This window comes from Somniosus microcephalus, chromosome 33 (genome assembly GCF_052327205.1).
Source record: "Somniosus microcephalus isolate GS21.2 chromosome 33, FLI_Smic_1.0, whole genome shotgun sequence".
Lineage (NCBI taxonomy): Eukaryota > Metazoa > Chordata > Chondrichthyes > Squaliformes > Somniosidae > Somniosus > Somniosus microcephalus.
In genome coordinates, this window is record NC_141019.1 from 39,546,027 (window position 1) to 39,574,017 (window position 27,991).

Below are 27,991 nucleotides of genomic sequence, written 5' to 3' on the forward strand. Positions count from 1 at the left end.
CCTCCTCCAGCCCCCTACAATCTTCCCTATCTCTGTAACCTCCTCCTGGCTCCTACAACACTCCCCATCTCTGTAACCTCCTCCAGCCCCTACACCTCTTCCTATCTCTGTAACCTCCTCCAGACCCTACCCCTCCCTATCTCTGTAATCTCCTCCAACCCGCTACAACCCTTCCTACCTCTGTAACCTCCTCCAGCCCCCGACACCCCGCCCTATCTCTGTAACCTCCTCCAGCCCCTACACCTCTCCCTATCTCTGTAACCTCCTCCAGCCCCCTACAACCCTCCCTATCTCTGTAACCACCTCCAGCCCCCTACAACCCTCCCTATCTCTGTAACCTCCTCCAACCCTTACAACCCTCCCTATCTCTGTAACCTCCTCCAGCCCCCCTACACCTCTCCCTATCTCTGTAACCTCCTCCAACCCCTACAACCCTCCCTATCTCTGTAACCTCCTCCAGCCCCTACACCTCTCCCTATCTCTGTAACCTCCTCCAGCCCCTGACAACCCTCCCTATCTCTGTAACCTCCTCCAGCCCCCTACATTCCTCCCTATCTCTGTAACCTCCTCCAGCTCCCTACAACCCTCCCTATCTCTGTACCCTCCTCCAGCCCCCTACAACCCTCCCTATCTCTGTAACCTCCTCCAGCCCCCTACCACCCTCCCTGTCTCTGTAACCTCCTCCAGCCCCCTACAACCCTCCCTATCTCTGTAACCTCCTCCAGCCCCCTACCACCCTCCCTATCTCTGTAACCTCCTCCAGCCCCTACAACCCTCCCTATCTCTGTAACCTCCTCCAGTCCCTACAACCCTCCCTATCTCTGTACCCTCCTCCAGCCCCCTACAACCCTCCCTATCTCTGTAACCTCCTCCAGCCCCCTACCACCCTCCCTGTCTCTGTAACCTCCTCCAGCCCCCTACAACCTTCCCTATCTCTGTAACCTCCTCCAGCCCCCACCACCCTCCCTATCTCTGTAACCTCCTCCAGCCCCTACAACCCTCCCTATCTCTGTAACCTCCTCCAGTCCCTACAACCCTCCGAGATCTCTGCGCTCCTCCAATTCTGGCCTCTTGCGCATCCATCGCTCTACCATTAGTGGCTGTACCTTCAGCCGCCTGGGCCCCAAGCTCTGGAAATCCCTCCCTAAACCTCTCCGCCTCTCTCTCTCTCTCTCTCCTCCTTTAAGACGCTCCTTAAAACCTACCTCTTTGACCAAGCTTTTTGTCACCTGTCCTAATATCTCCTCATCTGGCTCGGTGTCTGATTTACGCTCCTGTGAAGCGCCTCGGGACGTTATAGGCGCTGTATAAATACAAGTTGTTGTTGTGAGATCAGCTCCCCCAGCACAGGCAAGAGATGGAGCCTGGGATCTTCCTGCTCTGTGTGTGTGTGTCTGGGGCTCAGTGCCACACTGATGCGGCAGCACATAGAAATATAGAAACATAGAAGATAGGAGCAGGAGTCGGCCATTCGGCCCCTCGAGCCTGCTCCGCCATTCAATGAGATCATGGCTGATCATCCAAATTCAGTACCCGGTCCCTGCTTTCTCCCCATACCCCTTGATCCCTTTATATCCAACTCCTTCTTGAATATATTTAATGAACTGGCCTCCACCGCCCTCTGTGGCAGATAATTACACAGGTTCACCACTCTCTGGGTGAAGAAATTCCTCCTCATCTCAGTCCTAAATGGCTTACCCCTTATCCTTAGACTATGACCCCTGGTTCTGGACTCCCCGGCCATCGGAAACATCCTTCCTGCATCTAGTCTGTCCAGGCCTGACAGAATTTTATAGGTTTCGATGAGATCCCCTCTCAATCTTCTAAACTCCAGTGAGTATAAGCCCAATCGACACAATCTCTCCTCATACGTCATTCCTGCCATCCCAGGTATCAGCCTGGTGAATCTTCGCTGCACTCCCTCCATGGCAAGAACGTCCTTCCTCAGATAAGGCGACCAAAACTGCACACAATACTCAAGGTGTGGTCTCACCAAGGCCCTGTACAACTGTAGCAAGATATCCTTGTTCTTGTACTCGAACCCTCTTGCTACGAAGGCCAACATACCATTTGCCTTCTTAACCGCCTGCTGCACCTGCATGCTTACCTTCAGCGACTGGTGCACAAGAACACCCAGGTCTCTTTGCACTTCCCCTTCTCCCAATCTATTGCCATTCAAATAATAATCTGCCTTCCTGTTTTTGCCACCAAAGTGGATAACCTCACATTTATCCACAGTATAGTGCATTTGCCATGTTTCTGCCCAATCACTCAACCTGTCCAAATTGTACTGGAGTTTCACGACATCCTCCTCACAGCTTACCCTCCCGCCCAGCTTTGTGTCGTCTGCAAATTTGGAGATATTACATCCAATTCCCTCGTCCAGATCATTAATGTATATTGTGAACAGCTGGGGTCCGAGGACCGATCCTTGCGGTACCCCACTAGTCACTGCCTGCCACTCGGAAAACGACCCATTTATTCCAACTCTCTGGCTTCTGTCCGCCAACCAGTTCTCTATCCAAGTCAATACCTTGCCCCCAATCCCATGTGCCTTAATTTTGCACGCTAATCTCTTATGTGGGACCTTATCGAAAGCCTTCTGAAAGTCCAAATACACCACATCCACTGGTTCTCCCTTATCTATTTTACCAGTTACATCCTCAAAAAATTACAGTAGATTAGTCAAGCATGATTTACCTTTTGTAAATCCATGTTGACTTTGTCCGATCCTGTCACTGATTTCCAAGTGCTCTGCTATTACATCTTTTATAATGGACTCTAGCATTTTCCCCACTACTGATGTCAAGCTTACCAGTCTATAATTCCCCGCTTTTTCTCTACCACCTTTTTTGAATAGTGGGGTAACATTAGCCACCCTCCAATCCATGGGTACTGTTCCAGTCTATCGAGTTCTGGAAGATGACCAGCAATGCATCTACTATTTCTAGGGCCACTTCCTTAAGTACCCTAGGATGTAGATTATCAGGCCATGGGGATTTATCGGACTTCAGTCCCATCAATTTTCCTAACACCATTTCCCTACAAATACTGATTTCTTTCAGTTCCACCCTTTCATCAGACCCTATGTTTCCCGGCATCTCTGGGAGGTTATTTGTGTCCTGCTTTGTGAAGACAGAACCAAAATATGTATTTAGTTGGTCTGCCATTTCTTTGTTCCCCATTATAAATTCCCCTGATTCTGACTGCAAGGGACCTACGCTTGACTTCACCAATCTTTTTCTCTTCACATATCTATAAAAGCTTTTACAGTCAGTTTTTATGTTCCCTGCAAGCTTACTCTCATATTCTATTTTCCCCTTCTTAATTAATCCCTTTGTCCTCCTTTGTTGAATCCTAAACTGCTCCCAATCCTCAGGATTATTGCTTTTTCTGGCCAATTTATATGTCCTCTCCTTGGATCTTATGCTATCCCTAATTTCCCTTGTTAACCACGGTTGAGTCACCTTTTTTGTTTTATTTTTATGCCAAACTGGGATGAACAAATTCTGTAGTTCATCCATTCGGTCTTTGAATGTTTGCCATTGCCTATCCACCGTCAACCCTTTGAGTGACATTCCCCAATCAATCCTACCCAACTCGCTCCTCAGACCATCGTAGTTTCCTTTATTTAAATTTAGGACCCTAGTCTCTGAGTCAATTACTTCATTCTCCATCTTAATGAAGAAATCGATCATATTATGATCACTCCGACCCAAGGGGCCTCGTACAACAAGATTGCTAATTAATCCTTTCTCGTTATCTGAGTGTGAATCTCTCTGGCCTCTGCCCACGCCCCTCCCCGCCACAGGGTCCTCATTAACTGCGGGGCGGGCACCATCTCAGCTCAGGGATTGGCCTGGCGTGTTTTGTCCCGTGAGGTCTCCCAGGTGCGAATAGCGCCCGATGACGCGTGTTATATTTCCCACTCGTGTGATGCAGGGTTTCTTCCGGCGCAGCATCCAGAAGAATATGGTCTACACCTGCCACCGTGATAAGAACTGCGCCATCAACAAGGTGACGAGGAACCGCTGCCAGTACTGCCGGCTCCAGAAGTGCTTCGAGGTCGGAATGTCGAAGGAGTGTAAGAACAGCTCAGCTACCCTCGCGATTAGTGGGGTGACTCGTGCACTGAACCCCGGTGTTTCTCTCTCTGTCTCTCTCTGTCTCTCTCACTCTGTCTCTCTCTATGTCTCTGTCTCTCTCTGTCTCTCTCTCTCTGTGTCTCTCTCTATGTCTCTGTCTCTTTCTGTCTCTCTCTCTCTGTCTCACTCTCTCTGTCTCTCTCTCTGTCTCACTCTCTCTCTCTGTCTCTTGCTCTCTGTCTCTCTCCCTCTCTGTCTCTTTCTCTGTCTCTCTGTCTCTGTCTCTCTCCCTCTCTGTCTCTCTCTCTCTGTCTCTGTCACTCTCTCTCTCTGTGTCTCTGTCTCTCTCTTTCTGTCTCTCTCCCTCTCTGTCTCTCTCTGTCTCTCACTGTCTCTGTCTCTCTCTCTCTCTCTCTGTCTCTCTCTCTCTCTCCGTCTCGCTCCGTCTCTCCGTCTCTCTCCGTCTCTCTGTCTCTCTCCGTCTCTGTCAGGTAAATGAAAGTGCCAGACAGTGATGTGAGACTCTGGGTGCTGTGAGAAGGCTGCCCCCCTGTTGTTTAAAGGCTTCACTTCCCACAGACACTGGCTGACAGTGGGCCTGTGCTGGTGAGTTATAGACCCTCAGTGGTCCATGCTTTCCGCTGTCAGTCCGGCTCACTCCTCCTGTCTCTGGGACATGACCCTCCCACCCCAGTCACTGGGACATCATCAATCATAGTCTCCTCAGCTCAGACTGCTTACACTTCACACACAGACACCGGAGTAACTTCACCAGCGAGAGAGAGAGGGAGAGAGAGAGAGAAACAGAGAGAGAGAGGGAGAGAGAGAGAGAGAGAGAGAGAGAAACAGAGAGAGAGAGAGAGAGAGAGAGAGAGCGAGTCAGAGAGAGAGAGACAGAGAGAGAGAGAGAGAGAGACAGCGAGGGAGAGACAGAGAGAGGCAGACAGAGGGAGAGAGAGAGACACACAGAGAGAGAGAGAGGCAGACAGAGAGAGAGACAGACAGACAGAGAGAGAGACAGAGAGAGAGAGAGAGTGAGAGACAGAGAGAGAGAGAGTGGTGTAGGGGGAAAAACATATGATGTAATTAAATCAATGTATACAAACAATAAATGTGCAGTTAAAATTGGAGACAAACAAACAAAATACTTCTCACAGGGGCGTGGTGTGGCGCAGGGCTCGCCCATCTCACTGACACTCTTTAATATTTACATAAATGAATTGGCAAAACTACTTGAACAATCTACAGCACCTGGCCTCGCCCTATATGATTCCAAGGTTAAATTTCTCCTCTATGCAGATGACCTGGTTCTGCTCTCACCAACTAAGGAGGGTCTGCAGCAGAACCTGGATCTGCTGGAGTCATTCTGTCAGACCTGGGCCCTGACAATAACCCCCCAAAAAACCAAAGTTCTTGTGTTCCAGCAAAGATCCAGACATCAGAGACCCAAAATAAATTTCACACCAGGAACAACTAAAATTGAACAAACTACAAACTACACATACTTAGGCTTAAAAATCAGTTCTACGGGAAATTTTCATCTGGCTGTGAATGAACTGAAAGAGAAAGCAAGAAGGGCTTTCTATGCTATTAAAAAGTCAATCCAAATAGAAATCCCAATTGGCATTTGGCTCAAAATTTTTAAATCAGTAATTGAACCAATTGCACTCTATGGCAGTGAGGTGTGGGGTCCGCTAACACAACAAGAATTTGCAAAATGGGACAAACACCCAATTGAGATCCTACATGCAGAATTCTGTAAAAGTATCCTCTGGACTCAGAGGAAAACCGCAAACAATGCATGCAGGGCAGAACTAGGCCAATATCCACTACTAATTAATATCCAAAAAAGAGCCACCAAATTTTGGAAACACATAAAAATGAGCAACCCCCACTGCTATCATTACGAAGCCCTGAAATGCCAAGAGAGGATCATAAAGAAGAATACCCTCAGTCAACTAGTCCTGGGACTCAGTGAAGTAACTACTAACACTACTAATAATAACCAGCCCCAGGACAGTGACATCGTAGCACAGAGAATTCGACCCAACACAATTGTCACTAAACAAAAGGAAAAATATCTGACATATTGGACAGAAACAGCAAAAACACAAAACAAACTCGAATGCTACTTGGCCCTAAACAGACAATACAACATGGCTGAATACCTGACCACGGTAAAAGATAGCAAATTGAGAAGAACCTTGAGAATGTACAGACTTAGTGAGCATAGCCTGGCCATCGAAAAAGGCAGACACAGACAGACCTGTCTGCCAAGAGAGGACAGGATATGCTCTCACTGCAGTCAGGGAGTGGTGGAGACAAAGATGCACTTCCTCACAGCTTGTGGAAACTATCAGGGCATAAGGGGGAATTTCTACCCAAAATTCACACAAATATGCCCTGAGTTCAAAAATTTGAATGACGACCAAAAACTCCCATACCTATTAGGGGAAGAGAGAAATTGTGTAACACTAGCGGCAAACTATGTTACAGCTTGCCATAAACAGAGGGACAACCATTAAATCTAAGAAAAGAGTATATACATATTATATGAGTGTATATTTATACACACAGGGATATATGTGTTTATACACTATATGGATAGATCTGCGTTTATGTGTTCAACCATAAATGTTTTTTCGGTGCTTTGGCAACATAAGATGTACCTTGTCATGCCAATAAAGCAATTTGAATTGAATTGAGAGAGAGATACAGAGAGAGAGATAGAAACAGAGAGAGAGACAGAGAGAGAGACACACACAGAGAGACAGAGAGAGAGACAGAGACAGAGAGAGAGAGACAGAGAGAGAGTTACAGAGACTTTAACATCTCAATTTTAAAATTCTCATCCTCCTTTTCAAATGTCTCCGTTGCCTCCTCGACCCCCCTCCCTATCTCTGTAACCTCCTCCAGCTGCAACAACCCTCCCTATCTCTGTAACTTCCTCCAGCCCCTACACCCCTCCCTATCTCTGTAACTTCCTCCAGCCCCTACAACCCTCCCTATCTCTGTAACCTCCTCCAGCCCCTACAACCCTCCCTGTCTCTGCAACCTCCTCCAGCCCCTACTCCCCTCCCTATCTCTGTAACCTCCTCCAGCCCCCTACAACACTCCCTATTCTGTAACCTCCTCCAGCCCCTACAATCCTCCCTATCTCTGTAACCCCCTCCAGCCCCTACAACCTTCCCTATCTCTGTAACCTCCTCCAGCCCCTACAACCCTCCCTATCTCTGTAACCTCCTCCAGCTCCTACAACCCTCCCTATCTCTGTAACCTCCTCCAGCCCCTACAACCCTCCCTATCTCTGTAATCTCCTCCAGCCCCTACAACCCTCCCTATCTCTGTAACCTCCTCCAGCCCCCTACAACCCTTCCTAGCTCTGTAACCTCCTTCAGCCCCTACAACCCTCCCTATCTCTGTAACCTCCTCCAGCCCCTACAACCCTCCCCATCTCTGTAACCTCCTCCAGCCCCTTACAACCCTCCCTTTCTCTGTAACCTCCTCCAGCCCCCTACAACCCTCCCTATCTCTGTAACCTCCTCCTGCCCCCTACAACCCTCCGAGATCTCTGCGCTCCTCCAATTCTGCCCTCTTGAGCATCCCCCCCCGATTTCCATCACTCCACCATTGGCGGCCGTGCCTTCAGCCGCCTGGGCCCCGAGCTCTGGAATTCCCTCCCTAAACCTCTCCGCCTCTTTCTTTTTCTTTCTATCTTTCTCGCTCTCTCTCTCTCTCTCTCGCTGTTTCTCACTCTCTTTCTCTCTCTCTCGCTCGCTGTTTCTCACTCTCTTTCTCTCTCTCTCTTCCCCCCATAGCTGGTTTTCCAGAAGCCTCACTGTGATCTCCTCTGTTTACAGCTGTCAGGAATGACCGGAACAAGAAGAAGAAGGAAGTGAAGGAGGAGGCGGCCGAGAGTTACGCGATGACCCCGGAGGTGGAGGAGCTCATTCACAAAGTGTGCCGTGCCCATCAGGAAACTTGCCCGTCCCTCTGTCAACTGGGAAAGTACACGACGGTGAGGCGAGGGAGAGAGAGAGAGAGGGAGAGAGAGAGGGAGAGAGAGAGGGAGGGAGGGAGGGAGGGAGAGGGAGAGAGAGAGAGAGAGGGAGGGAGGGGAAAGAGAGAGCGAGGGAGGGAGAGAGGGAGAGCGAGGGCGAGAAGGAGAGAGAGCGAGGGAGAGAAAGAGAGAGGGAGAGAGAGAGACAGAGAGGGGAGAGAAAGAGACATGGGGAGAGAGGGAGAACATAAAAACATAATTAGGAGCAGGAGTCGGCCATTCAGCTCCTCGAGCCTGCTCCGCCATTCAATGAGACCATGGCTGATCTTCGATCTGAACTCCACTTCCCCGCCCGATCCCCATATCCCTTCATTCCCCTAGAATCCAAAAATCGATCGATCTCAACCTTGAATATACTCAACGACTGAGCCTCCACAGCCCTCTGGGGCAGAGAATTCCAAAGATTCACCACCCTCTGAGTGAAGAAATTCCTCCTCATCTCAGTCCTAAATGGCCGACCCCTTATCCTGAGACTGTGACCCCTGGTTCTAGACTCTCTAGCCAGGGGGGAAACAGCCCTCTCAGCATCTACCCTGTCAATCCCCCTCAGAATCTTGTATGTTTCAATGAGATCACCTCTCATTCTTCTAAATGCCAGAGAGTATCGGCCCATTCTACTCAATCTCTCCCCATAGGACAGCCCGCTCATCCCAGGAATCAATCTAGTGAACCTTCGTTGCACCGCCTCCAAGGCAAGTATATCCTTCCTTAGATAAGGAGACCAAACTGTACACAGTACTCCAGGTGTGGTCTCACCAAGGCCCTGCAAGGAGAGAGAGGTTGAAGAGAGAGTGGGGGAGGGAGGGGGAAGAGAGGCGGGGGGTGGGGGAGAGGGGGGAGGGAAGGAGGAGCAAGAGAGAGAGAGGCGAGAGAGAGGAGGGAGACAGATAGAGAGAGAGACAGAGATAGAAAGAGAGACAGAGATAGAGAGAGAGAGAGAGAGAGAGAGAATAGATGGATAGAGAGACAGGTTACAACGGAGGTTGGGGGTGAGAGTGAGATCAGCTATCAGACAACAAGGAGTCAGACAAGTTGTTCACTCACTCAATACATCTTCATGTATGTCTCTGCCTCCCTCCCTCTCTCTCACTCTCCCTCCCTCTCTTCCCCCCTCTCCTCCTCTCACTCTCCTCCACTCTCCCCCTCCCTCTCCCCCTCTCTCCCTCTCTCCCCCTCTCTCCCCCTCTCTCCCTCCCTCTCCCTCTCCTCTCTCTCTCTCTCCTCTCCCCCCTCTCTCCCTCCCTCTCCCTGTCCCTCGCTCCCCCTCTCTGACACCTTTGCTCTTTCCCCCCTGTCCCTCCTCTCACTCTCCCCCTCGCTTCCCCCTCTCACTCTCCCTCCCTCCCTCTCCCTCGCTCCCCCTCTCTGACACCTCTTTGCTCTCTCTCCCCGTCCCAGAACTCCAGCGCCGATCACCGAGTACAGCTGGACCTGGGCCTCTGGGATAAGTTCAGCGAGCTATCCACCAAATGCATCATCAAAATCGTGGAGTTTGCCAAACGACTGCCGGGATTCACCGCCCTCACCATCGCTGACCAGATCACGCTGCTCAAAGCCGCCTGCCTCGACATCCTGGTGAGTATCCGAGGTCCATGTTCACCCTCAGGCAAGGCTGAACCCGCCCCCTTCCGTCCCACAGAGGCCCTCATGGGATCGGACCATTCACTGGCTTCCAGAGTGGAGGGGGCAACAAGACCACCAACTCCCCCCATTTATGCCGCGCCTTTAACACAGTAAAAGGCGCTTCACAGGAGCGATTATCAAACAATATTTGACATCGAGCCACATCAGGAGATATTAGGACAGGTGAGGGAGGTTTTAAGGAGCGTCTTAAAGGAGGAGAGGGAGAGAGGCGGAGAGGTTTAGCGAGGGAATTTCAGAGCTCGGGGTCCAGGCGGCTGAAGGCACGGCCTCCAATGGTGGAGCGATGAAAATCGGGGGGATGGGCAAGAGGCCGGAATTGGAGGAGCGCCGAGATCTCGGTGGGTTGTAGAATCTGGCAGAGGTTACAGAGAGAGGGTCTAGTCCAAAGATGTGCGGGTTAGGTTGATTGGCTATGATAAAATTGACCCTTAGTGTTAGGGGGATTAAATACGTGGGGTTACGGGGATAGGGTCGGATATGTGTTGGTGTAGGGGTTACGGGGATCGGGTGGGATATGTGTCGGTGCAGGCTCGATGGGCCGAAATGGCCTCTATCTGCACTGTGGGGTTTCTGTGATTTCTATGATTCTGTGAGAGGGAGGGGGTGGTAAGGGGCTGGAGGAGGTTACAGAGATAAGGAGGGTTGAAGGGGGCTGGAGGAGGTTACAGAGATAGGGAGGGTTGTAGGGGCTGGAGGAGGTTACAGAGATAGGGTTGTAGGGGGCTGTAGGAGGTTACAGAGATAGGGAGGGTTGTAGGGGGCTGTAGGAGGTTACAGAGATAGGGAGGGTTGTAGGGGGCTGGAGGAGGTTACAGAGATAAGGAGGGTTTTAGTGGCTGGAGGAGGTTACAGAGATAGGGAGGGTAGTAGGGGGCTGGAGGAGGTTACAGAGATAGGGAGGGTTGTAGGGGGCTGGAGGAGGTTACAGAGATAGAGAGGGTTGTAGGGGGCTGGAGGAGGTTACAGAGATAGGGAGGGTTGTAGGGGCTGGAGGATGTTACAGAGATAGGGAGGGTTGTAGGGGGCTGGAGGAGGTTACAGAGATAGGGAGGGTTGTAGGGGGCTGGAGGAGGTTACAGAGATAGGGTGGGTTGTAGGGGCTGGAGGAGGTTACAGAGATAGGGAGGGTTTTAGTGGCTGGAGGAGGTTACAAAGATAGGGAGGGTTGTAGGGGGTTGGAGGATGTTACAGAGATAGGGAGGGTTGTAGGGGCTGGAGGAGGTTACAGAGATAGGGAGGGTTGTAGGGGGCTGGAGGATGTTACAGAGATAGGGAGGGTTGTAGGGGGTTGGAGGATGTTACAGGGATAGGGAGGGTTGTAGGGGCTGGAGGAGGTTACAGAGATAGGGAGGGTTGTAGGGGGTTGGAGGATGTTACAGAGATAGGGAGGGTTGTAGGGGCTGGAGGAGGTTACAGAGATAGGGAGGGTTGTAGGGGGCTGGAGGATGTTACAGAGATAGGGAGGGTTGTAGGGGGCTGGAGGAGGTTACAGAGATAGGGAGGGTTGTAGGGGCTGGAGGATGTTACAGAGATAGGGAGGGTTGTAGGGGCTGGAGGAGATTACAGAGATAGGGAGGGTTGTAGGGGCTGGAGGAGGTTACAGAGATAAGGAGGGTTGAAGGGGGCTGGAGGAGGTTACGGAGATAGGGAGGGTTGTAGGGGGCTGGAGGAGGTTACAGAGATAGGGAGGGTTGTAGGGGGCTGGAGGAGGTTACAGAGATAGGGAGGGTTGTAGGGGGCTGGAGGAGGTTACAGAGATAGGGAGGGTTGTGGGGGCTGGAGGAGGTTACAGAGATAGGGAGGGTTGTAGGGGCTGGAGGAGGTTACAGAGATAGGGCGGGTAGTAGGGGGCTGGAGGAGGTTACAGAGATAGGGAGGGTAGTAGGGGCTGGAGGAGGTTACAGAGATAGGGCGGGTAGTAGGGGGCTGGAGGAGGTTACAGAGATAGGGCGGGTAGTAGGGGGCTGGAGGAGGTTACAGAGATAGGGAGGGTAGTAGGGGCTGGAGGATGTTACAGAGATAGGGAGGGTTGTAGGGGGCTGGAGGAGGTTACAGAGATAGGGAGGGTTGTAGGGGGCTGGAGGAGGTTACAGAGATAGGGAGGGTTGTAGGGGGCTGGAGGAGGTTACAGAGATAGTGAGGGTTGTAGGGGGCTGGAGGAGGTTACAGAGATAGGGAGGGTTGTAGAGGGCTGGAGGAGGTTACAGAGATAGGGCGGGTAGTAGGGGGCTGGAGGAGGTTACAGAGATAGGGCGGGTAGTAGGGGGCTCTCGCTATGAAGGCCACAGGAGGTTGAGGGGGAGGTTTAATTGAGGTGTATAAAATTATGAGGCCGAGACAGAGTGGATAGGAAGGACCTATTTCCCCTTAGCATAGAGATCAATAACGAGGGGGCATAGATATAAAGTAATTGGTAGATTAGAGGGGATTTGAGGAGAACTTTTCTCACCCAGAGGGCGGTGGGGGTCTGGAACTCACTGCCTGAAAGGGTGGTAGGGGTAGGAACCCTCATTGCATTTAAAAAGTACTTGGATATGCACTCGAAGTGCCATAAGCTACAGGGCTACGGACCAAGAACTGGAGAGTGGGATTAGGGTGGGATCGCTCTTTGTGGGCTGGCGCGGACGCGATGGGCCAAATGGCCTCCTTCTGCGCCCGTATCATTTTGTGACTCTCTGATTGGCAGATGCTGCGAATTTGCATACGCTACACTCCGGAGCAGGATACCATGACCTTCTCGGATGGACTGACCCTCAACAGGACGCAAATGCACAACGCGGGCTTCGGACCCCTCACAGACCTGCTGTTTGCCTTTGCCAACCGGTTACTGCCCCTCGAGATGGACGACACGGAAACCGGCCTCCTCAGTGCGATCTGTCTCATCTGCGGAGGTAACTGCTCTCCGATGGGATCTGGGAGAGGTAGGGAGAGCAGGGGTTAGATACAGAGTAAAGCTCCCTCTACACTGTCCCATCAAACACTCCCAGGGCAGGTACAGCACGGGTTATATACAGAGTAAAGCTCCCTCTACACTGTCCCATCAAACACTCCCAGGGCAGGTACAGCACGGGTTAGATACAGAGTAAAGCTCCCTCTGCACTGTCTCATCAAACACTCCCAGGGCAGGTACAGCACGGGGTTAGATACAGAGTAAAGCTCCCTCTACACTGTCCCGTCAAACACTCCCAGGGCAGGTACAGCACGGGTTAGATACAGAGTAAAGCTCCCTCTACACTGTCCTATCAAACACTCCCAGGGCAGGTACAGCACGGGTTAGATACAGAGTAAAGCTCCCTCTACACTGTCCCATCAAACACTCCCAGGGCAGGTACAGCACGGGGTTAGATACAGAGTAAAGATCCCTCTACACTGTCCCATCAAACACTCCCAGGGCAGGTACAGCACGGGTTAGATACAGAGTAAAGCTCCCTCTACACTGTCCCATCAAACACTCCCAGGGCAGGTACAGCACGGGGTTAGATACAGAGTAAAGCTCCCTCTACACTGTCCCGTCAAACACTCCCAGGGCAGGTACAACACGGGGTTAGATACAGAGTAAAGCTCCCTCTACACTGTCCCATCAAACACTCCCAGGGCAGGTACAGCACGGGTTAGATACAGAGTAAAGCTCCCTCTACACTGTCCCCATCAAACACTCCCAGGGCAGGTACAGCACGGGTTAGATACAGAGTAAAGCTCCCTCTACACTGTCCCCATCAAACACTCCCAGGGCAGGTACAGCATGGGGTTAGATACAGAGTAAAGCTCCCTCTACACTGTCCATCAAACACTCCCAGGGCAGGTACAGCACGGGTTAGATACAGAGTAAAGCTCCCTCTACACTGTCCCCATCAAACACTCCCAGGGCAGGTACAGCACGGGTTAGATACAGAGTAAAGCTCCCTCTACACTGTCCCATCAAACACTCCCAGAGCAGGTACAGCACGGGTTAGATACAGAGTAAAGCTCCCTCTACACTGTCCCATCAAACACTCCCAGGGCAGGTACAGCACGGGTTAGATACAGAGTAAAGCTCCCTCTACACTGTCCCATCAAACACTCCCAGGGCAGGTACAGCACGGGGTTAGATACAGAGTAAAGCTCCCTCTACACTGTCCCATCAAACACTCCCAGGGCAGGTACAGCACGGGTTAGATACAGAGTAAAGCTCCCTCTACACTGTCCCATCAAACACTCCCAGGGCAGGTACAGCACGGGTTAGATACAGAGTAAAGCTCCCTCTACACTGTCCCATCAAACACTCCCAGGGCAGGTACAGCACGGGGTTAGATACAGAGTAAAGCTCCCTCTACACTGTCCCATCAAACACTCCCAGGGCAGGTACAGCACGGGTTAGATACAGAGTAAAGCTCCCTCTACACTGTCCCATCAAACACTCCCAGGGCAGGTACAGCACGGGTTAGATACAGAGTAAAGCTCCCTCTACACTGTCCCATCAAACACTCCCAGGGCAGGTACAGCACGGGGTTAGATACAGAGTAAAGCTCCCTCTACACTGTCCCCATCAAACACTCCCAGGGCAGGTACAGCACGGGTTAGATACAGAGTAAAGCTCCCTCTACACTGTCCCATCAAACACTCCCAGGGCAGGTACAGCACGGGGTTAGATACAGAGTAAAGCTCCCTCTACACTGTCCCATCAAACACTCCAAGGGCAGGTACAGCACGGGTTAGATACAGAGTAAAGATCCCTCTACACTGTCCCATCAAACACTCCCAGGGCAGGTACAGCACGGGGTTAGATACAGAGTAAAGTTCCCTCTACACTGTCCCATCAAACACTCCCAGGGCAGGTACAGCATGGGGTTAAATACAGAGTAAAGCTCCCTCTACACTGTCCCATCAAACACTCCCAGGGCAGGTACAGCACGGGTTATATACAGAGTAAAGCTCCCTCTAAACTGTCCCATCAAACACTCCCAGGGCAGGTACAGCATGGGTTAGATACAGAGTATAGCTCCTTCTAGTGTCCCATCAATAACTTCCAGGGAAGGTACAGCACAGGTTAGATATAGAATAAAGCTCCCTCTGCACTGTCCCCATCAAACACCTCCCAGGGCAGGTACAGCACGGGGTTAGATACAGAGTAAAGCTCCCTCTACACTGTCCTATCAAACACTCCCAGGGCAGGTACAGCACGGGTTAGATACAGAGTAAAGCTCCCTCTACACTGTCCTATCAAACACTCCCAGGGCAGGTACAGCACGGGTTAGATACAGAGTAAAGCTCCCTCTACACTGTCCCATCCAAACACTCCCAGGGCATGGTACAGCACGGGGTTAGATACAGAGTAAAGATCCCTCTACACTGTCCCATCAAACACTCCCAGGGCAGGTACAGCACGGGGTTAGATACAGAGTAAAGCTCCCTCTACACTGTCCCATCAAACACTCCCAGGGCAGGTACAGCACGGGTTAGATACAGAGTAAAGCTCCTCTACACTGTCCCGTCAACACTCCCAGGGCAGGTACAACACGGGGTTAGATACAGAGTAAAGATCCCTCTACACTGTCCCATCAAACACTCCCAGGGCAGGTACAGCCACGGGTTAGATACAGAGTAAAGCTCCCTCTACACTGTCCCCATCAACACTCCCAGGGCAGGTACAGCACGGGTTAGATACAGAGTAAAGCCTCCCCTCTACACTGTCCCCATCAACACATCCAGGGCAGGTACAGCATGGGGTTAGATACAGAGTAAAGCTCCCTCTACACTGTCCCATCAAACACTCCCAGGGCAGGTACAGCACGGGTTAGATACAGAGTAAAGCTCCCTCTACACTGTCCCCATCAAACACTCCCAGGGCAGGTACAGCACGGGTTAGATACAGAGTAAAGCTCCCTCTACACTGTCCCATCAAACACTCCCAGAGCAGGTACAGCACGGGTTAGATACAGAGTAAAGCTCCCTCTACACTGTCCCATCAAACACTCCCAGGGCAGGTACAGCACGGGTTAGATACAGAGTAAAGCTCCCTCTACACTGTCCCATCAAACACTCCCAGGGCAGGTACAGCAGGGGTTAGATACAGAGTAAAGCTCCCTCTACACTGTCCATCAAACACTCCCAGGGCAGGTACAGCACGGGTTAGATACAGAGTAAAGCTCCCTCTACACTGTCCCATCAAACACTCCAGGGCAGGTACAGCACGGGTTAGATACAGAGTAAAGCTCCCTCTACACTGTCCCATCAAACACTCCCAGGGCAGGTACAGCACGGGGTTAGATACAGAGTAAAGCTCCCTCTACACTGTCCCCAATCAAACACTCCCAGGGCCAGGTACAGCACGGGTTAGATACAGAGTAAAGCTCCCTCTACACTGTCCCATCAACACTCCCAGGGCAGGTACAGCACGGGTTAGATACAGAGTAAAGCTCCCTCTACACTGTCCCATCAAACACTCCCAGGGCAGGTACAGCACGGGGTTAGATACAGAGTAAAGCTCCCTCTACACTGTCCCCATCAAACACTCCCAGGGCAGGTACAGCACGGGTTAGATACAGAGTAAAGCTCCCTCTACACTGTCCCATCAAACACTCCCAGGGCAGGTACAGCACGGGGTTAGATACAGAGTAAAGCTCCCTCTACACTGTCCCATCAAACACTCCAAGGGCAGGTACAGCACGGGTTAGATACAGAGTAAAGATCCCTCTACACTGTCCCATCAAACACTCCCAGGGCAGGTACAGCACGGGGTTAGATACAGAGTAAAGTTCCCTCTACACTGTCCCATCAAACACTCCCAGGGCAGGTACAGCATGGGGTTAAATACAGAGTAAAGCTCCCTCTACACTGTCCCATCAAACACTCCCAGGGCAGGTACAGCACGGGTTATATACAGAGTAAAGCTCCCTCTAAACTGTCCCATCAAACACTCCCAGGGCAGGTACAGCATGGGTTAGATACAGAGTATAGCTCCTTCTAGTGTCCCATCAATAACTTCCAGGGAAGGTACAGCACAGGTTAGATATAGAATAAAGCTCCCTCTGCACTGTCCCCATCAAACACCTCCCAGGGCAGGTACAGCACGGGGTTAGATACAGAGTAAAGCTCCCTCTACACTGTCCCATCAAACACTAACTTGGCAGGTAAAGCACGGGGTTAGATACAGAGTAAAGCTCCCTCTACACTGTCCCATCAAACACTCCCAGGGCAGGTACAGCAAGGGTTAGATACAAGAGTAAAGCTCCCTCTTCACTGTCCCATCAAACACTCCCAGGGCAGGTGCAGCAAGGGTTAGATACAGAGTAAAGCTCCCTCTACACTGTCCCATCAAACACTCCCAGGTCAGGTACAGCATGGGTTAGATACATAGTAAAGCTCCCTCTAGTGTCCCGTCAAACTCTCCCAGGGTCGGTACAGCAGGGTTAGATACAGAGTAAAGCTCCCTCTAGTGTCCCGAGAAACACTCCCAGGGCAAGTACAACACAGGTTAGATACAGAGTAAAGCTCCCTCTACGCAGTCCCATGAAACACTCCCAGGGGCAGGTACAGCATGGTTAGATACAGAGTAAAGCACCTCTAAGCTGTCCCAACAAAAACTCCAAGGGCAGGTACAGCATGTGTTAGTTACAGAGTAAAGGTCCCTCTACACTGTCCCCATCATACACTCGCAGGGCAGGTACAGCACGGGGTTAGATACAGAGTAAAGCTTCCTCTACACTGTCACATTAAACACTCCCGGGGCAGGTACAGCACAGGGTTAGATACAGAGTAAAGCTCCCTCTACACTGTCCCATTAAACACTACCAGGGGCAGTTAGAGCAATGTTTAGATACAGAGTAAAGCTCCCTCTACACTGCCCCATCAAACACTCCCAGGGCAGGTACAGCATGGGGTTAAATACAGAGTAAAGCTCCCTCTACACTGTCCTCATCAAGAACTCCCAGGGCAGGTACACCACAGGGTTAGATACAGAGTAAAGCTCCCTCTACACTGTCCCATCAAACACTCCCAGGGCAGGTCCAGCATGGGTTAGATACAGAGTATAGCTCCCTCTAGTGTCCCATCAATAACTTCCAGGGAAGGTACAGCACAGATTAGATATAGAATAAAGCTCCCTCTACACTGTCCCCATCAACACTCCCAGGGGAGGTACAGCACGGGGTTAGATACAGAGTAAAGCTCCCACTACACTGTCCCATCAAACACTCCCAGGGCAGGTACAGCACAGTTTAGATACAGAGTAAAGCTCCCTCTACACTGTCCCATGAAGCACTCCCAGGGCAGGTACAGCACGGGTTAGATACAGAGTAAAGCTCCCTCTACACTGTCCTATCATGCACTCCCAGGTCAGGTACAGCACGGGTTAAATACAGAGTAAAGCTCCCTCTACACTGTCCCATCAAACACTCCCAGGTCAGGTACAGCATGGGTTAGATACATAGTAAAGCTCCCCCTAGTGTCCCGTCAAACTCTCCCAGGGTAGGTACAGCAGGGGTTAGATACAGAGTAAAGCTCCCTCTTGTGTCCCGAAGAAAACACTCCCAGGGCAAGTACAACACAGGTTAGATACAGAGTAAAGCTCCCTCTACGCAGTCCCATCAAACACTCCCAGGGCAGGTACAGCAGGGGTTAGATACAGAGTAAAGCACCCTCTAAGCTGTCACAACAAAAACTCCAAGGGCAGGTATAGCATGTGTTAGTTACAGAGTAAAGCTCCATCTCGACTGTCCCCATCATACACTCGCAGGGCAGGTACAGCACGGGGTGAGATACAGAGTAAAGCTTCCTCTACACTGTCCCATCAAACACTCCCGGGGCAGGTACAGCACGGGGTTAGATACAGAGGAAAGCTGGCTCTACACTGTCCCCATCAAACACTCCCAGGGCAGGTACAGCACGGTTAGATACAGAGTAAAGTTCCCTCTACACTGACCCCATCAAGCACACCCAGGGCGGGTACAGCACGGGGTTAAATACAGAGTAAAGCTCCCTCTACACTGTCCTCATCAAGAACTCCCAGGGCAGGTACACCACAGGGTTAGATACGGAGTAAAACTCCCTTTACACTGTCCCATCAAACACTCCCAGGGCAGGTACAGCACGGGTCAGATACAGAGTATAGCTCCCTCTACACTGTCCCATCAAACACTCCGAGACAGGTACAGCACGCGGTTAGATACAGAGTAAAGCTCCCTCTACACTGTCCCATCAATAACTTCCAGGGCAGGTACAGCACGGGTTAGATACAGAGGAAAGTTCCCTCTACACTGTCCCATCAAACACTCCGAGACAGGTACAGCACGCGGTTAGATACAGAGTAAAGCTCCCTCTACACTGTGCCATCAAACACTCCCAGGGCAGGTACAGCACGGGTTAGATATAGAATAAAGCTCCCTCTACACTGTCCCCATCAAACACTCCCAGGGCAGGTACAGCACGGGGTTAGATACAGATTAAAGCTCCCTCTACGCTGACCCATCAAACACTCCCAGGGCAGGTACAGCACGGGGTTAGATACAGAGTAAAGCTCCCTCTACACTGTCCCATCAAATACTCCCAGGGCAGGTACAGCACGGGGTTAGATACAGAGTAAAGCTCCCTCTGCACTGTCCCATCAAACACTCCCAGGGCAGGAACAGCACGGGTTAACTACAGAGTAAAGCTCCCGCTACACTGTCCCATCAAACACTCCCAGGGCAGGTACAGCACGGGTTAGATACAGAGTAAAGCTCCCTCTACACTGTCCGATCAAACACACCCAGGGCAGGTACAGCACAGTTTAGATACAGAGTGAAGCTCCCTCTACACTGTCCCCATGAAGCACTCCCAGGGCAGGTACAGCACGGGTTAGATACATAGTAAAGCTCCCTCTAGTGTCCCGTCAAACTCTCCCAGGGTAGGTACAGCACGGGGTTAGATACAGAGTAAAGCTCCCTCTAGTGTCCCGAGAAACACTCCCAGGGCAAGTACAACACAGGTTAGATGCAGAGTAAAGCTCCCTCTACACTGTCGCCATCAAACACTCCCAGGGCAGGTACAGCACGGTTAGATACAGAGTAAAGGTCCCTCTACACTGTCCCCATCAAACACTCCCAGGGCAGGTACAGCACGGTTAGATACAGAGTAAAGGTCCCTCTACACTGTCCCATCAAACACTCCCAGGGCAGGTACAGCACGGGTTAGATACAGAGTAAAGCTCCCTCTACACTGTCCCATCAAACACTCCCAGGGCAGGTACAGCACGGGTTAGATACAGAGTAAAGCTCCCTCTACACTGTCCCATCAAACACTCCCAGGGCAGGTACAGCATGGGTTAGATACAGAGTAAAGCACCCTCTAAGCTGTCCCAACAAAATCTCCAAGGGCAGGTGCAGCATGGGTTAGATACACAGAATCACAGAAATCACAGAAACCCCACAGTGCAGATAGAGGCCATTTCGGCCCATCGAGCCTGCACCGACACATGTCCCACCCGATCCCCGTAACCCCTATACCAACACATATCCCACCCTATCCCCACGTATTTAATCCCCTAACACTAAGGGTCAATTTATCATAGCCAATCAACCTAACTCGCACATCTTTGGACTGTGGGAGGAAACCGGAGCACCCGGAGAAAACCCACGCAAACACGGAGAGAATGTGCAAACTCCACACAGACAGTCGCCCGAGGGCGGATTCGAACCCGGGTCCCTGGCGCTGTGAGGCAACAGTGCTAACCACTATGCCACCGTGCTGCCCATAGTAAAGCTCCCTCTACACTGTCCCATCAAACACTTCCAGGGCAGGGACAGCACGTGTTAGACACAGAGTAAAGCTCCCTCTTCACTGTCCCCATCAAACATTCCCAGGGCAGGTACAGCACGGGTTAGATACAGACTAAAGCTCCCTTTACACTGCCCCATCAAACAATCCAAAGGCAGGTACAGCACGGGTTAGTTACAGACTGAAGCTCCCTGTACATTGTCCCATCAAACACTCCCAGGGCAGCTTCAGCACGGGTTAGATACAGAGTGAAGCTCCCTCTACACCGTCCAATCAAACACTCCCAGGGCAGGTACAGCATGGGTTAGATAGAGAGTAAAGCTCCCTCTACACTGTCCCATCAAGCACTCCCAGGGCATGGGGTTAGATACAGAGTAAAGCTCCCTCTACACTGTCCCATCAACCACTAACTGGGCAGGTACAGCACGGGGTTAGATACAGAGTAAAGCTGCCTCTACACTGTCCCATCAAACACTCACTGGGCAGGTACAGCACGGGTAGATACAGAGTAAAGCTCCCTCTACACTGTCCGATCAAAACACTCCCAGGGCAGGTACAGCACAGTTTAGTTGCAGAGTAAAGCTCCCTCTACACTGTCCCATCAAACACTCCCAGGGCAGTTACAGCGTGGGGTTAGATACAGAGTAAAGCTCCCTCTACACTGTCCCCATGAAGCACTCCCAGGGCAGGGACAGCACGGGTTAGATACAGAGTAAAGCTCCCTCTTGTGTCCCGAAGAAACACTCCCAGGGCAAGTACAACACAGGTTAGATACAGAGTAAAGCTCCCTCTACGCAGTCCCATCAAACACTCCCAGGGCAGGTACAGCAGGGGTTAGATACAGAGTAAAGCACCCTCTAAGCTGTCACAACAAAAACTCCAAGGGCAGGTATAGCATGTGTTAGTTACAGAGTAAAGCTCCATCTCGACTGTCCCCATCATACACTCGCAGGGCAGGTACAGCACGGGGTGAGATACAGAGTAAAGCTTCCTCTACACTGTCCCATCAAACACTCCCGGGGCAGGTACAGCACGGGGTTAGATACAGAGGAAAGCTGGCTCTACACTGTCCCCATCAAACACTCCCAGGGCAGGTACAGCACGGTTAGATACAGAGTAAAGTTCCCTCTACACTGACCCCATCAAGCACACCCAGGGCGGGGTACAGCACGGGGTTAAATACAGAGTAAAGCTCCCTCTACACTGTCCTCATCAAGAACTCCCAGGGCAGGTACACCACAGGGTTAGATACGGAGTAAAACTCCCTTTACACTGTCCCATCAAACACTCCCAGGGCAGGTACAGCACGGGTCAGATACAGAGTATAGCTCCCTCTACACTGTCCCATCAAACACTCCGAGACAGGTACAGCACGCGGTTAGATACAGAGTAAAGCTCCCTCTACACTGTCCCATCAATAACTTCCAGGGCAGGTACAGCACGGGTTAGATACAGAGGAAAGTTCCCTCTACACTGTCCCATCAAACACTCCGAGACAGGTACAGCACGCGGTTAGATACAGAGTAAAGCTCCCTCTACACTGTGCCATCAAACACTCCCAGGGCAGGTACAGCACGGGTTAGATATAGAATAAAGCTCCCTCTACACTGTCCCCATCAAACACTCCCAGGGCAGGTACAGCACGGGGTTAGATACAGATTAAAGCTCCCTCTACGCTGACCCATCAAACACTCCCAGGGCAGGTACAGCACGGGGTTAGATACAGAGTAAAGCTCCCTCTACACTGTCCCATCAAATACTCCCAGGGCAGGTACAGCACGGGGTTAGATACAGAGTAAAGCTCCCTCTGCACTGTCCCATCAAACACTCCCAGGGCAGGAACAGCACGGGTTAACTACAGAGTAAAGCTCCCGCTACACTGTCCCATCAAACACTCCCAGGGCAGGTACAGCACGGGTTAGATACAGAGTAAAGCTCCCTCTACACTGTCCGATCAAACACACCCAGGGCAGGTACAGCACAGTTTAGATACAGAGTGAAGCTCCCTCTACACTGTCCCCATGAAGCACTCCCAGGGCAGGTACAGCACGGGTTAGATACATAGTAAAGCTCCCTCTAGTGTCCCGTCAAACTCTCCCAGGGTAGGTACAGCACGGGGTTAGATACAGAGTAAAGCTCCCTCTAGTGTCCGAGAAACACTCCCAGGGCAAGTACAACACAGGTTAGATGCAGAGTAAAGCTCCCTCTACACTGTCGCCATCAAACACTCCCAGGGCAGGTACAGCACGGTTAGATACAGAGTAAAGGTCCCTCTACACTGTCCCCATCAAACACTCCCAGGGCAGGTACAGCACGGTTAGATACAGAGTAAAGGTCCCTCTACACTGTCCCATCAAACACTCCCAGGGCAGGTACAGCACGGGTTAGATACAGAGTAAAGCTCCCTCTACACTGTCCCATCAAACACTCCCAGGGCAGGTACAGCACGGGTTAGATACAGAGTAAAGCTCCCTCTACACTGTCCCATCAAACACTCCCAGGGCAGGTACAGCATGGGTTAGATACAGAGTAAAGCACCCTCTAAGCTGTCCCAACAAAATCTCCAAGGGCAGGTGCAGCATGGGTTAGATACACAGAATCACAGAAATCACAGAAACCCCACAGTGCAGATAGAGGCCATTTCGGCCCATCGAGCCTGCACCGACACATGTCCCACCCGATCCCCGTAACCCCTATACCAACACATATCCACCCTATCCCCACGTATTTAATCCCCTAACACTAAGGGTCAATTTATCATAGCCAATCAACCTAACTCGCACATCTTTGGACTGTGGGAGGAAACCGGAGCACCCGGAGAAAACCCACGCAAACACGGAGAGAATGTGCAAACTCCACACAGACAGTCGCCCGAGGGCGGATTCGAACCCGGGTCCCTGGCGCTGTGAGGCAACAGTGCTAACCACTATGCCACCGTGCTGCCCATAGTAAAGCTCCCTCTACACTGTCCCATCAAACACTTCCAGGGCAGGGACAGCACGTGTTAGACACAGAGTAAAGCTCCCTCTTCACTGTCCCCATCAAACATTCCCAGGGCAGGTACAGCACGGGTTAGATACAGACTAAAGCTCCCTTTACACTGCCCCATCAAACAATCCAAAGGCAGGTACAGCACGGGTTAGTTACAGACTGAAGCTCCCTGTACATTGTCCCATCAAACACTCCCAGGGCAGCTTCAGCACGGGTTAGATACAGAGTGAAGCTCCCTCTACACCGTCCAATCAAACACTCCCAGGGCAGGTACAGCATGGGTTAGATAGAGAGTAAAGCTCCCTCTACACTGTCCCATCAAGCACTCCCAGGGCATGGGGTTAGATACAGAGTAAAGCTCCCTCTACACTGTCCCATCAACCACTAACTGGGCAGGTACAGCACGGGGTTAGATACAGAGTAAAGCTGCCTCTACACTGTCCCATCAAACACTCACTGGGCAGGTACAGCACGGGTTAGATACAGAGTAAAGCTCCCTCTACACTGTCCGATCAAACACTCCCAGGGCAGGTACAGCACAGTTTAGTTGCAGAGTAAAGCTCCCTCTACACTGTCCCATCAAACACTCCCAGGGCAGTTACAGCGTGGGGTTAGATACAGAGTAAAGCTCCCTCTACACTGTCCCCATGAAGCACTCCCAGGGCAGGGACAGCACGGGTTAGATACATAGTAAAGCTCCCTCTAGTGTCCCATCAAACTCTCCCAGGGCAGGTACAGCACGGGTTAGTTACAGAGTAAAGCTCCCTCTCCACTGTCCCATCAAACACTCCCAGGGCAGGTACAGCACGGGTTAGTTACAGAGTGAAGCTCCCTCTACACTGTCCCATCAAACACTCCCAGGGCAGGTACAGCACGGGGTTAGATACAGAGTAAAGCTCCCTCTACACTGTCCCATCAAACACTCCCAGGGCAGGTACAGCACGGGTTAGATAGAGAGTAAAGCTCCCTCTACACTGTCCCATCAAGCACTCCCAGGGCATGGGGTTAGATACAGAGTAAAGCTCTCCCCAACACCCACTCCCAGAAACAGTCTCCCATTAATGGTCCCAGACAAGGGTGGCACCAAACCCCTAATATACAACCACCGGCGCCCCAGACCCCTTCGTGCCGCTGCACCCCCCCACCAATAGTCCGTATAAACAGCTCATGGTCCTTGCGTTGAGTTGGGGGGGAGAGAGTCAGGGGGGTGGTTAAGGGGGTTGGGACAGGGACAGGGACACTGACCAGCGATCACTCTCCTCTCTCCCCGCAGACCGTATGGATTTGGAAGAACCAGAGAAGGTGGATCAGCTGCAGGAGCCGCTCCTCGAAGCCCTCAAGGTTTACGCCCGGAAAAGGCGGCCAGAGAAACCCTACATGTTCCCTCGGATGTTGATGAAGATCACAGACCTGAGGGGCATCAGCGCGAAAGGTGAACGGGCGGAGATCGGGAAGTGGAGCCGGCGGGAGTCTGGGAGGGACGGCGGGAGTGGTGAAGGACTGTCTCTCTCTGTGTCTCTGTCTCTCTCTGTCTGTCTCTCTCTCTGTCTCTCTCTCTCTGTGTCTGTCTCTCTGTCTCTCTCTCTGTCTCTCTCTCTGTCTCTCTCTCTCTGTCGCTCTCTGTCTCTGTCTCTCTCTCTCTGTGTCTCTCTCTCTGTCTCTCTGTCTGTCTTTCTCTCTCTCTCTGTCTGTCTCTCTCTGTCTCTCTCTCTCGCTCTCTCTCAATTCAAATCGCTTTATTGGCATGATAAGTTACATCTTATGTTGCCCAAGCATCAAAATACATTTATGGTTTAGCACATAAACGCAGTTCTATTCATACAGTGTATAAACAGGTATATCCCTGAGTGTATAAATATACATTCGCATTGTTTATATATATTCTTTTCTTAGTTTACTGGTTGTCCCTCTGTTCATGGCAAGCTGTAACATAGTGTGCCGCCAGTGTTACACAGCTTCTCTCCTCTCCCAGTAGGAATGGGAGTTTTTGGTTGTCATTCAGATTTCTGAAATCAGGGCATATTTGTGAGAATGTTTGGTAGAAATTCTCCCTGATGCCCTGATATTTTCCGCAGGCTGTGAGGAAGTGCATCTCTGTCTCCACTACTCCCTGACTGCAGTGAGATCATATCCTGTCTTCTCTTGGCAGCCTGGTCTGCCTTTTTCGATCGCTAGGCTATGTTCGCTAAGTCTGTACCTTGTCAAGGTTCTTCTCAGTTTGTTATCCTTTACCATGGTCAGGTAATCAGCTATGTTGTATTGTCTGTTTAGGGCCAAGTAGCAATTGAGTTTGCTTTGGGTTTTTGTTGTTTCTGCCCAATATGTCAGATATTTTTCCTTTTGCTTAGCGACGATTGTGTTGGGTCGAATTCTTTGTGTTACCCTGTCACTGTCCTGGGGCTGGTTACTGTTAGTATTGTTAGTAGTTACTTCACTGAGTCCCAGGACTAGTTGACTGAGGGTATTCTTCTTTATGGTCAGCTCTTGGCATTTCAGGGCGTCGTAGTGATAGCATTGGGGATTGCTCATTTGTAGGTGATTCCAAAATTTGGTGGCTCTTTTTTGGATAGTGATTATTAATGGATATTGGCCTAGTTCCGCCCTGCATGCATTGTTTACTGTTTTCCTTTGAGTCCGGAGGATACCTTTACAGAATTCTGCATGTAGGATCTCAATTGGGTGTTTGTCCCATTTTGCAAATTCTTGTTGAGTTAGCGGTCCCCACACCTCACTGCCATAGAGTGCAATTGGTTCAATTACTGATTTGAAAATTTTGAGCCAAATGCTAATTGGGATTTCTATTTGGATTGATTTTTTGATGGCATAGAAAGCCCTTCTTGCTTTCTCTTTCAGTTCATTCACAGCCAGTTTGAAGTTTCCCGTAGAACTGATTTTTAAGCCTAAGTATGTGTAGTTAGTGGTTTGTTCAATTTTGGTTGTTCCTACTGTGAAATTTATTTTGGGTCCCTGATGTTTGGATCTTTGCTGGAACACAAGGACTCTCACTCTGTCTCTCTCTGTCTCTCTCTGTCTGTCTCTCTCTCTCTCTCTGTCTGTCTCACTCTCTCCCTCTGTCTCTCTCTCTCTCTCTCTCTGTGTGAGGATGAATTTTAACCTCAGGGTATTTTGACCGCCCCTCCCCCTCTGCAGGTGCGGAACGCGCCATCACCCTGAAAATGGAGATCCCGGGGCCGATGCCCCCTCTGATCCGGGAGATGTTGGAGAATCCGGATGCTCTGGGGGCGGAGGAGACAGACGCCAAGGAAGAGGAGAGTGGAGAGTCCAGTCCGGCCCCCACGCTGTAACTCTGGGCCGAGTGTGGGGGGCCCCCCACAGACAGACGAGGTGCGGGGGGGGTCGAAATCAGGCAGCTCGACAACCCAACCCCCTTAACCACCCCCCCGACTCTCTCTCCCCCCCAACTCAACACAAGGACCATGAGCTGTTTATACGGACTATTGGTGGGGGGGGTGCAGCGGCACGAAGGGGTCTGGGGCGCCGGTGGTTGTATATTAGGGGTTTGGTGCCACCCTTGTCTGGGACCATTAATGGGAGACTGTTTCTGGGAGTGGGTGTTGGGGAGAGGGGCGGGGGGCGTCTCGGATAACCGGACATTTGTGGGGTTCACAGCGCGCCCCCCCAAATTCTCGCCCCCAACCCCCACACTTTGATTCTCCTGGTCGGTCGAGTGGTGGGGGTCTCTGGGACACCGAGGGGCGATGATGAGGGTCTGTCCTTTACCCACCGTGTGTGAGTCTTTCTCCGAGGATTATTTATCAGGTCCAGTCCCTCCTCCGCTCCCCCCTTCGCCCCCACAGTCTGCAATGGGGGGGGAAAGGAATTGTGCGGGGGGGGGGGAAAGGAATTGGCGGGGGGGGGGCGAATCGCACAGGAGGAGTCCGACCGACGCCACCTGCCATCGCATCTTTCGGGGTTCTGACTATAAGGTGTGACTCGGCCCCTCGGCGGGACGGTGAGGGGGTTCTGAGCGGGCGTCGGCGTGAGGGGGTGAGGGGCTAACAGTCTCCCCACCAACTCCCCCACCCACCCACCATGGCTGGCTGGACATTTTCAGGAGCGAGGAGCAAGGACTCTGAATCTGCGAGCAGTCCGGGACGGGGAGACGCTCGAAGTCCGGGAGCAGACGGGGAGACGCTCGAACGCCGGGAGCAGACGGGGAGACGCTCGAACGCCGGGAGCAGACGGGGAGGCGCTCGAACGCCGGGAGCAGACGGGGAGACGCTCGAACGCCGGGAGCAGACGGGGAGACGCTCGAACGCCGGGAGCAGACGGGGAGACGCTCGAACGCCCGGGAGCAGACGGGGAGACGCTCGAACGCCGGGAGCAGACGGGGAGACGCTCGAATGCCGGGAGCAGACGGGGAGACGCTCGAATGCCGGGAGCAGACGGGGAGACGGTGGGATGCTTGGGGCAGACGGGAACGGGGAGAACGCGGTTCTTTCTTTAATGTATAAAGTGA

General features: G+C 51.7%; 1 protein-coding gene across 1 annotated transcript in view; it reads left to right on the forward strand.

The window, feature by feature from the left end:
• The window catches only part of LOC147097216 (retinoic acid receptor gamma), a 39,893-nt gene extending 12,534 nt beyond the window's left edge, over positions 1-27,359 (forward strand). The window contains exons 2-7 of the mRNA XM_085973105.1: positions 3,943-4,084; positions 7,946-8,103; positions 9,544-9,720; positions 12,476-12,680; positions 24,785-24,943; positions 26,662-27,359. Coding sequence (XP_085829231.1) covers positions 3,943-4,084; positions 7,946-8,103; positions 9,544-9,720; positions 12,476-12,680; positions 24,785-24,943; positions 26,662-26,816 — 996 coding nt within the window. The 3' untranslated portion in view covers positions 26,817-27,359. The remainder of the gene's footprint in view (positions 1-3,942; positions 4,085-7,945; positions 8,104-9,543; positions 9,721-12,475; positions 12,681-24,784; positions 24,944-26,661) is intronic.
• Positions 27,360-27,991: the final 632 nt, after the last annotated feature.